The 11490-nt window shown below is 38.2% G+C and overlaps 1 protein-coding gene across 1 annotated transcript in view; it reads right to left on the bottom strand.

The window, feature by feature from the left end:
• Positions 1-11490, bottom strand: part of LOC123881234 (protein KIAA0100) — a 29190-nt gene that overhangs the window by 17280 nt on the left and 420 nt on the right. Inside the window, exons 2-17 of the mRNA XM_045929933.1 lie at positions 10951-11077; positions 10164-10463; positions 9389-9643; positions 8435-8593; positions 8269-8358; positions 7631-7792; positions 6960-7104; positions 6302-6484; positions 5818-6038; positions 5025-5331; positions 4400-4747; positions 3381-3570; positions 2680-2848; positions 2084-2206; positions 1398-1636; positions 714-886 (exon numbers count right to left, since the gene is read on the bottom strand). Of these exons, the coding sequence (XP_045785889.1) occupies positions 714-886; positions 1398-1636; positions 2084-2206; positions 2680-2848; positions 3381-3570; positions 4400-4747; positions 5025-5331; positions 5818-6038; positions 6302-6484; positions 6960-7104; positions 7631-7792; positions 8269-8358; positions 8435-8593; positions 9389-9643; positions 10164-10463; positions 10951-11077 (3191 nt within the window). The remainder of the gene's footprint in view (positions 1-713; positions 887-1397; positions 1637-2083; positions 2207-2679; positions 2849-3380; positions 3571-4399; positions 4748-5024; positions 5332-5817; positions 6039-6301; positions 6485-6959; positions 7105-7630; positions 7793-8268; positions 8359-8434; positions 8594-9388; positions 9644-10163; positions 10464-10950; positions 11078-11490) is intronic.

Below are 11490 nucleotides of genomic sequence, written 5' to 3'. Positions count from 1 at the left end.
TAACCAGTGCGCAAGTTTTATTAGTAAGACTGCTGGGATATAATTGTGGGCAGTACATTTAAAAACTTCTAGTCTCACAGAACAGTTGAGAATTAATGAAAACTTGTGATTTGGTTAGTAAATATTTTATTCATCTATACTAATATTATAAAGAGGAAACCTTTGTATTTTTGTATGTTTGTACTGAATAGGCTCAAAAACTACTGGACCGATTTCAAAATTTCTTTTACCATTACTTAGAGGGATTCTTCCGAATCCGTATAGGCTATATTGTATCCCGGAAAATAGAAAAAATAAATGTCCACCCGTGCGAAGCCGGGGCGGGTCGCTAGTGTGATATGTTTTGCAGCAGAAACTATGTACAGGTATGCACAGTTTGAGATGAACTTCAGCCCCCTGGACCTTAAAAAGAAGATGGCAGGTGGGTGGATGAATATGGCGGGACTGTTTGTGTATAACGCAAACAAGTCGCTTGATTTATTGATAACAAATATGTTGACAATTTGAGACTAACTGGAGTCGGTTGAAAAACATTTGATTGCTATCAAATTCTAAATAAGCTCCAGTCTAGATTAGTTTAGATAAGATTTTAAATTCACAAAAACACAAGGCCTAAACATCCCTTAAAATATTCCTAGTTATTCCTTTCAACCACAAAACATTCAATGGCGAACAACACACAGCATATTAGTAATATATTTTTAGTCTTATACCTCTAGAAGGCGGTTGTTCCTCCGCAGCCATCAGGGTTCCCCACAGACGCAGCTCGCTCATACTGAGGAGTGGTTGCGGGAAATCACGCAAGCGCAGCTGCCACAGCGCGCAACTCACGCTCACTGAGCGGCACCATAGCGTTGTGAACTCGATACCGTCTTCTGGCCAAGGGCTATCGGAAATAACAATTTTTTTAAGAGGAAAAATTTATAAACAAGTCCTTCGTCCCCCTCTTATCCATACTAATATTATAAATGCGAAAGTGTGTCTGTCTGTCTATCTGTCTGTCTGTCTGTCTGCTACGTTTTCACGGCTCAACTGCTGAACCGATTTTGATGAAATTTTGTACTGACTTAGGATACATTCCGGGGAAGGACATAGGCTACTTTTTATCCCGGAAAAACAAACAGTTCCCGCGGGATTCCTAAAGACTCATCTGTTTGACCGATTTGTATGAAATTTGGTACTGAGGTAGCCTGCATCCCTGTAACTGACATAGTCAACTTTTTATCCCGGAAAATCAAAGAGTTCCCACGGGATCTTTAAATACCTACATCCACGCGGACGAAGCCGCGGGCATCCTCTAGTAAGTAATAATGTAATACTAGCTAACCCATTCCAGCGGTTTTGAACTCAATGTTAATATGTCAGTCAGTCAGTTTGCCCTACGTTTTCAAACTCACCTATCAAAGTCAATCTCGCGCAGCCGATTAGTGGCATTATGCGCGCCGTGTATAGAAGGATCGGCAAGCGATATGATGCGCAGCGCAGACAGACAGCAAGCCACGAGGCGCGTGCGCGGCGGCGGTGCGGCGCGGCAACGCTGCACGTAGATCTGCACGTCCTTTTGTCGCAAGGCTGCGTACAACTCTTCCACTTTGCCCGCTGGTAGGAACAAGTGTGGTTTGCATAGCTCTTGGACCTGCATACAAAGAATTTCATCTGGATAAAGATTACTGCACACGATAACTGCATCTGATGCAGTGAGCAAGTGACAACTAAATGACTTTTACTGTGGCCAGTTGCGGCGGATTGATAATGCCATGCTTTTCAGAATATTCCCTGTGGAAAATATAGCATGATGTTTGGTCACATCCAAAAACTAAAGATTAATTTTAAGAATTTAACTAAGGCAGACTATTGCAGTTAATCCATAATTAAAACTGCTAACTATAGAAAAACTTGAAAAATAGTATTCTTATTACGTTAAAAAATCAACCTGTACGGGGCGAAATATGACAGGGTTATATGCATTTATAATCTTTACACATATGTACTACACACACACACACACACACACACACACACACACACACACACACACACACACACACACACACACACATAATACATAATATTCGCTATAAACCTTAGCATCCAGCATAATCCGCCGTTTCTCACTCTCCTTATACTCGTCTTCCAGAAGTTCGTAGTTATCTCGGAGTTTCACTTCAAACGGATCATCGCTCATTTCGATGACTATTTCATCAATCTGAAAAAAAAAAATTGTATGGTAAGGCTTGAGTGTATTTCGAATTACGCTTTCGAAAAAAAAACGTGAGCAGATTCCTAGCATTATGTCGATGAGATAAATTGTAAATTTAAAAAAAAAAATTACGGCCTTGGATGCAAGTCTTCTAAGGCCTTCAGTTTTATTTATTGCAGACTAGCTGATGCCCGCGACTTCGTTCGGGTGGATATAGGTTTTCTAAAAATCCTGTAGGAACTCTTTAATTTTTTGGGCTAAAAAGTTGCCTATGTGCTAATCCAGCCAAATCCGTCCCGTAGTTTTTGCGTGAAGTAGTAACACACATACATACATACACAAAAACTTTCGCCTTTATAATATTATTGTGAAGAGTGATACACCACAGCTATGTAAACCACGTAATAAAGCAAGTTTACGAACGGTAACAGCTAAGTAATAAAGCAAGAGTATAATAAATCCATTTTGGGACTCTTTACCTTTATATGTAAGTCGCTAGGTAGTGGACTATCCGAAGTAAACGGTTTCTTCTTGATGCCATGTATAATTTTGATCCATTTGAACAGCGAGACAAAATCGCCTTGGACGGCTTCCGCCCAACGATGCTTGTATGGAAATATCACACGGACTAATCCTATGTTCACGGCCCTAAAAATTAATGAATCAGTTCAGCGGGGCGATGCATTGATAGACATTAAGCTCATTTGGCATTAGAAAACCTTCAATGGATTAAAAATAAAAGCTTAGTGGCTATCATTCAGTGTTTATCACCTCACAGGTAAGTGGTGACATATTTTGTCAGAATGTTGACTAAGAAACCGCGTTTGGTCTACGATTTTAGTTTAAATTCATCCGACACACAAAATCCGATTAGCGCGTGTAACTTTTGCGAGCGGTTGAAGTTGAAGGTTGAAGTAATTCTTTTTTCTATTTTTGAAAATGAGTCAGCAAAAACTTTTTATCTGAATAACGTGTAGCGCCGCGATAAAAAACAGCGGCCTCAAAACAGCCGTTCTATTTGGCGGCCAGTTTTTATATATAACCAGCTATATCTAACGAAGTATAGGGGTGTTTGAAGGCCACATCTAAAGAAGTTTTTTCATTATGTAGGTTGAATTCACTAGCCTGGCAGTGATAAGGCAGATTTTCAAAGGCCAAAAAGATTTTTGGGTGAACTTACCAAACCTTGTTCCACGCGAGAACAAATCCTTCATTGGCCTTCCTTTCGACCCTGATATCCGGGTCATCCGTCACCCGTTCCATGGAATACCCTTCCACGTTGATAATCTCGTCTCCATTCAACACCATCTTCAACTGACTCCATAGTATTGACAGACCGATCTCATGGTCGTAAGCTATCGTCATGTCATCTGAATAGATAATAGAGAGCTTTGTTTACTAGGAATTATATTATGACGTCTGTATTTGTTATTTTGTCAGCGTGGATTTAGTATTTTTAAAAATACCGTGGGAACTCTATGATTTTCCGAGATAAAAAGTAGTTTATGTCACTCTATACCCACGCAAAAAATCACGTCGATTTTGCTCCGTTGCGACGTGATTAAGGACAAACTAGCAAACAAACAGACTTTCGCATTTATAATATATGGATGATGATTCCAAGTGAAATCTTTAAATTTCCGGGATAAAAAGTAGCCTATACCTGGTTCAAGACCGGTTCACGCTTAAGTCACGTAAACATGACCGACAGAAGAAACAATTTCGCATTTATAATAGTAGTATGGACATGAATTAGGTATGGTTAAAGTAATCGCTTAGACTGGCAAAAATACATAATATCAATGGCATATAGATAAGTCAATCGTGGTTTTACGGCCAAAGCATTTAAGACGCGATTCCCAGTAAGATATGGGATACAGAAAGATATTCAAAACTCACAATTTTTGAGCTATACCCATAAAAGAATTATTTTTAAATTTCATGCAAAGTTTCTTTATTCCACCATAACTTCCTATTGCCTGAACAGATTTGGATGTTTGAGATATTGTTAGAATCCTGATAATATTATCCTGAGTAGCTGATTTTAAAAAAAAAATGGCGGCTGTATGGCACCATTTTCAAGTGTAAAAATTTTTAGTCTCTAGTTTGTTTTTGGCAGCCCTTCACTTAATTTTTTCAATAACTATTTGTTTAAAGTATATAAACTAGCACTTTCAAGTTATAACTACAAGTACTTACCAGTAGTAAACAGCATGTTATTATCTTCTGACAGAATTAGACTGAGATTCGTATCACTTTTGAATGACACCCTCCAATCTATCGCTCTCCCGCTCTTACGTTTGCTGACTACATCATTATTTCCCTCTCGCTTTAATCTAAATTCTTGTCTAAAACTCTTAACAGCTCTTACAAAAGTGACTATTTTTAAATGCAAGTTAGCGCTCCATTCGAAAATCACATTTTCTAGGAACTGGAAATCTAGCAAAACTGAGTTTCTCTCTTTCGAAGGCACATGCTCGATCCTTGCTAGTTTTACATGAAAAAACGCAGCAAGGATCTCATCTGACCTTTGACAATGAATGTTCCCTGTTGGCAAAAAAAAAAAAAAACTTAATCATATAATTTAATAAATTGATTTGATATTTATATTTAATTACTTTAAGCACATCTCCGAAAAGGTGAGGTGAGGTCTTCCTGGTCTGGAGGAGGTAAATGCATAGTTTCAAAAGTCTAACAATTGTCATGCTATCAAGGTATCATGTATTATTCATAAGCAGACTTAAAAGTAACACTTACTCAATGAAGACTATGAAAAGAAGAAAATATAGGCATACGCAAAAGTTTGAATTAATTCTGCACTGACCTTGATAAGGCACAATTTCCACCATCTTTAACCCTGATACCACCGCGCCAGATTTGACCACCGTCTGCTCCAACGTCACGGCGTCGACACGACTCATGATGCACATCGTATCGTTAATTATAAAGAACATGTTGATATGAGACAAGGCCACGTTGACCGCGATACTGCATGTCGATTCAGGAACTGTTTCTTGAGGTTGTACAGTTGAGGTAGTTTTGTAGTCGTTCAGACAATCTACGAGCGATAGCACGGTTTCAGCGATCGCGGTACTCCATTCGACCCGAAGGCAATCCATCATTGCTTCGATCTGTAACATTGAAATTGCTGTATATGTAGTGCTTCTTTGTCTACAATCATTCTAAACGGATTCTAAATATGATCTCAAAGAATTTTGGAGATCAATCTATAATCATGATTTGATTATGAAACACGAAAGTTTCTGAAACCTCAAGAATATTGTGGTTTAAATTCTATCTCTGAAAACTTGTTCTTAGCTTTAATTTTCTTCTCTTCTATTTACTTTTTCCAATTAGCTGTAAGTTTTCCTTTAAAATAAAATATTATTGTATGTTCGAACAAAAATACGGGACCGAAATACCGGCAATGGTTACCGCGCGTCTTCTTCAAAACAGGTTCACAGATTGAGATATCAGTTTGCCAGGTACTTAATATTATAAATGGGAAAGTGTGTATGTCTGTCTGTCTGCTAGCTTTTTACCGCCTAACAGTTTAACTGATATTGATGAAATTAGGTACGGAGTTAGCTTAAAAAAAATTGGTACAGAAATCTAACCTTGGAGTCCCTCGGTCCATGAGTGCCCCACTTGACAAGCGCAACAGCCAGTAAGGCAGATCCCCACGAGTGGTATCGTCGTGGTGGCGGTTCCCTGCCACTGCTGCTGCTGTTGGTACCAATCTTGCCGAATCGAGCCCAGCCGCCGTCCACTAATAGTTCCGCGCTCCAGTGCCGAGATCCCACTACTAGTTGAGCGACCACCCATTTGTATGGCTCCTCTGTAACACAAAAACTAAACTTTGTTCTAGCCTGCAGCCAGGCGCAAGCGCAATGCTTGCGTGTTTGCGTGAATTGGAACCAACGCAATTCTGCGCAGCCTTGCACTGCGCAACTGCAAGCTATTCGTTCCGCAAATCTATCTCCCATTTAGGAAAAATGCAGAGTACCACTTTAAAAGTCACTATTTGAAAAATTGAAATATATCGTCGACTCCAGCTGAAATTCCAATGGTATGCAATGGTGATAAGTGTTACAACTTTACCTCTCGTGTCCAGTAGCTGGTCCAGTTTGACCTTCAGCCCGCTGCAGCCAGCCGACAGCGCAATGGCGGCATGTTCGGGCGCGTTGGAACGCACAGCGCGCAACGCAACGCCACGCAACTCTGCGCAGCCTTGCACTGCGCAACTGCAAGCTATTCGGGCCCACCACGAGTCTGTGTTCCATGCTGGTAAAGAATTATACTGTTTGCTATGGAAAGTCGACAATGTTGTTTATTATATAAATTCATTGAGAATTCTTTCAGTGTTTGATAAGTTTATCTAATCCCACATAAAGAAAACCCCGCTTATCACAAAACTTTGAATATTTGATGCAATCGCTGTATATTGCATACAATTTGAAAACGTACACGCCATATTGGTTTACCCTTAGATTAAGAACCAATTTTGTACATATGACAATTGACACATAGAACTAATATGTCGAGTGTGTTCTCAAAATGTATGCACTATAACTATCGTAATGCTTCGAATAAATTCACTTTTGAATTATTTGTAAAACTTATTAAACACCTAATGACTCACTCAGAAGTCATATTGGGCCAGCTAATTTTAACCGAAGATAACGAAACGATTAGAAAGAAAAGCTTAGTTTCAAAATTTTTTAGAAAGTTTTAACCAAGAAAAAAATTGCAAAATTACTTGTTTCAGTAGGCTCAATAATTTGCATGGGTTGCGACTTCTTCATCCGCTGGAAAGCTGTGTACCACTGGAATGTGTTGCTGTGGTTGTATGTTAGGCTCAATGTGCTGATTATGAGGTACAGGTTTAGGACACCTTTCTCCAGCTAGAAAAGAAAAATATATAAGTTACAATCTCTAATGTTGGTTCTATTTTCGGCGTTTCAGGCGTTACTTTGCAGAAGTCCATGATATACAAGGAGCCACAGGCTCAGATCGCTATAATTCGCCAAAATAAACAAATCTGTATTGTACAACGTGCAGTATGGGATATGCACTGTCCGCCCTCCCACTACTAAAGATGCAGAAAAAGCAAGCGATACACACCCAAGCACACAACACCATATCAACCTTCTAGAAGACACTCAACCTTATGTTTAATTCCGACACTGGAGCAACCTCAGAAGATATTTGCTTGCTTTTGCTGCTTCTTAAGTAGTAGGAGCGGAGGTAGTGCATATCGCTTGTTGCATGTTGTATCAGACAGATTTGTGTCTATTTTGGCGGATTATAGCAAAACAAGCTTGGGATTATTCAACAAAACATATGCAAACAATTTCGTTCCAAATCACCCATATATATAGTACATATAGAGATTGTTGGGCATATAATATAAATAGCAGAAATACATACCTTGGCATCCAACTTGAGTTTGTTGAGGAACATGAGAGTCTCGTTACTCGCGATGAGTTGCACTTGATCCATCTGGAAGGCCACGTAGACTTGCGGAAGGCCTACCACTTCGGCGCCCGTGGGACCAACCACTACAGAGGCGGCACTGAATCGAGAGTTTACCTTGAAAAAGTAAATTATTTTTTTAAACCCGGACAAGTGCGAGTCAGACTCGCGCACTGAGGGTTCTGTACTTGGGTATTTTTCCGTCATTTTGCACAATAAATCAGAAACTTATTATACATAAAAATAAATAAATATCTGTTTTAGAATGTACAGGTCCCTTTCATATGATACCCCAATTGGTATAGTTATCTTACTTTGAAAATTGAAACACGTTTTAATTTTTTTTTAATGATGTAACCACAAATTCGCAGTTTTCAGATTTATTCCCGTACTTGTGCTATAAGACCTACCTACCTGCCAAATTTCATGATTCTAGGTCCACGGGAAGTACCCTATAGGTTTCTTGACAGACACAAGGGACAGACAGACACACAGACAACTGATGCTTAGCTACAAAGTAAAAGCATAATCTGTAAATAATTACAGTTAGTTCATGTTGTTAAAGTTCAATCACAATTAATATCTACTCTTACTTGTAAACTTTGGACAGTAATCTCAAATTTGGTCTTCGTAAAGTTGTCCACGCAGGTAACTTTCGTTGTGTCGATCTTTAAACTAAATATCTGCAAAATAGATATAATAATCATAAAATGTATTTAAAATCTACATTATTATTATTTCATAGATAAGGAGTTTCACCTTTGGTATAGCAGGCGAGAGTCTTGGTAAAATAGTATTGTAATGATCTTCTTCAAAGTATCCCAGAGATTTTCGTTTCCTCTTCTTGGTCTTTTGCAAGAAGCTGTACAGTTCATCCTGCACACATATTGTGGGGCTGCTGACCGCTGTGTGAATTTTCTGCAATAATAAATAGAGCAAATAAAATAATCCTCCTCCTCCTTTCCTCGTTTCTAATCCGAACCGATAGGATATGGAACATCCTTCCGGCATCAGTTTTCCCTCCCACTTTTGATATGGGTACCTTCAAGTCAAGAGTGAATAGGCAACTTCTAGGCAAGCGCGCTCCATCTTAGGCTGCATCATCACTTGCTAGCAGGTCTGATTGCAGCCAAGCACTAGTCTATATAATTTTAAAAAAAATCTAATTAACTGATCATACTTCGTCCTGTTGAATGTAGATTCTGTAAGTACAGCTTAGTGGCTCAATTCTAGCAAATGTCCTAAGCATAACAGAAACTGCACCAAAAACCTCCTCCTTTTTGGAAGTCGGTTAAAAAGTACCCAATTTTTTATTTTATGGCCAAAACTTCAATATTCTGACTTGACATTATTTATATTTTGCAACATCTTCTTTCTTCTGTGGCTACATCACATAGAAGTACTTATTTATGGTTTTTATAGATATGGTTTGTATAGTTTTAGAGTTATTTTTGAAAACATAATTTGCTTAATGGATTTGGAATGGATGGATCTACCTGGATCTATCTGGATTGAATAACTTTAAATGTGAAAGGGTTTGTTAATCAATCACACCACACGTGAAGCTCATATGACAAAGACATCCGCTAAGAGTGGATTTCTGAAAATTCAACCCCTAAGGGGATAAAATAGGGGTTTAAATTTTGTATCGTCAACGCGCACGAAGTCACGGGCATAATCTAGTAATAAATAATATAAACCAATCCAACAAACCTCAACATTCAAAGGACCATCTGCCTTCACCGTGCCTTCAATGAGCACTCCACACGAGGCCTCAGCAAGGCACTTATTCCCGCTCACAACCTTTGCTGTAGCGTCCACCAAATTGGCAGAGAACACCAGGGCTCTGGCCGGCCCGCCCGCCGCGCCGTCCGCGTGTAACTCTGATGCCGACGCGTGCACAGACCAGGCGTTATTGGTTGTATCCTTTATTGCTACTGTGGCATTGAATATGTGGACACCCATGAACTGAAAGCCATTATATATTTCATTCACATTCAAACTGTCAAGGCCCAAAACCGGTCCATTGCATACCATTGTTCAAGAAAAAATGCTTTTTAAATTTTTTTCGTTTCAAAAAATTCAGGTTTTCGGATTTTTCCCTTTATTTGTGCTATAATATATTGTTACCTGCCAAATTTCATGATTCTAGGTCAAAGAAAAGTACCCTATAGATTTTGATTTCCTTGACGGGCCTTGACAGACAGATGTACAGATGAACAACAAAGTGATCCTATAAGGGTTCCTTTTTTCTGGAGATACAGAACAGTAAATTTTTTGTATAAGTATTTACAATGGTTGCAGCATCAGTTACACAGAGGAATTTACTGATATTTCTTCTGATTTTCTCCTCCCAAAAGCATTTCCTTTCAAAAGGGAGGACTTTTCTTTTTCCGATTTCGGTAAATAATAATTTGGTAAGGGAAAATCAGCAGGAAATTTCACTGTATGGTAGTGAAATATTTGCCAGTTATTTTTATTATTATACCTGTGCAAACATAATGAGACTTGGGGGTAGCTTTTTATTCCTGAAATCCAGTAACTTCTTTTTTCCCAGAGCAGCCAAATCTCTATTCAAACTATTAAAGTTATTCGCTTCATCATCAAACCCATCTGACTTGGAGTTTGAATTCTGTTTAGATAATAGAGGCTTTAAAATAGTCTCAACCACAGCACTTCTCTTTTCCTCAGCATTGTTGGTCAACTCTAAATTTTTCATCACCACTGATAGTAATTTGTTGATTTCTGAGTTGAAGAAACTGCTTCTGAATGACACTTCTTCAATATGCTAAAAACAATATAAAGATATCATATTATAATAACACTTTAAGCCGACTGACTGATCTATCAATGCACAGCTCAAACTACTGGACTGATCGGGTTGAATTTTGGCAAGCAGATAGCTATTATGACGTAGACATCTGCTAAGGATTTTTGAAAATCCAACCCCTATGGGGATAAAATAGGGGATTGAAATTTGTGTAGTTCACGCAGATGAAGTCGTGGGCATAAGCTAGTAGTTAGTGCATGTAGCAAAGTGGACTTGACCGATGCTGCGCGGCAGATGTGGTTTGTATGAGTTTGTATAGAGCAAGTCGTGTCGTGCAGCGCAATGTAAGTGTATTTGGACCACTAGTCATCAAAAATTCCACTAGGTGGTTGGTTGGTAAGTGTGAATCCTAATTTAAAAGAGTAGCAAGTTTAATCAATAAGTTGTGAAATTTTATTTGAGAAATCTTTTCCATCCTTTCACTTTTAGTAAAATGAATACTTACTATGGAATACCCATCTTTTGACAGGCTTACATCTCGTAAAATCAATTTTGGCACAGCTATTCTACCAATCTTCAGTTTTATGTGATATTTCCTTTTGAATAGCCATGATAGCAAAGCTGGTAGCAACCTGAAATATGTTTTATAATTCAAAAGAAATTTAAAGGATGAGACTGTCAAATTATTTTATCATTCCTACAGTAATAAAGTTATGAAACCAATAGTCAGTGCATAAATTTATGTATCCTGGAGACCTGAATACAAATAGAGTGTAAAATAAATACAGTAATTAATAAAGGTCTTAAAGCAGTCTATTTAACTACCTATACAAAAATGTTGATGATTATAAACAAGATTTTATCAATTTTTCTCTACAGTTTAACATACAAGGCTTAATTTTTTCTATTAGAATTTTGTTAAAATGACTTTCCAATGTGGTTTATGACAATAGTTGAGCTTATGAAAGTGTTTGTGTGTGTACCAATTGGAAATTCAGTATTTGGAGTTAGTAGTTTGTTCACAAATAACAAGTAAGACCGTAAA

The sequence above is a fragment of the Maniola jurtina genome, chromosome 3, assembly GCF_905333055.1.
Source record: "Maniola jurtina chromosome 3, ilManJurt1.1, whole genome shotgun sequence".
Classification (NCBI taxonomy): Eukaryota; Metazoa; Arthropoda; class Insecta; order Lepidoptera; family Nymphalidae; genus Maniola; species Maniola jurtina.
The sequence above is the reverse complement of the archived record's forward strand: the minus strand, read 5'-3'. Positions and strand labels throughout refer to the sequence as shown.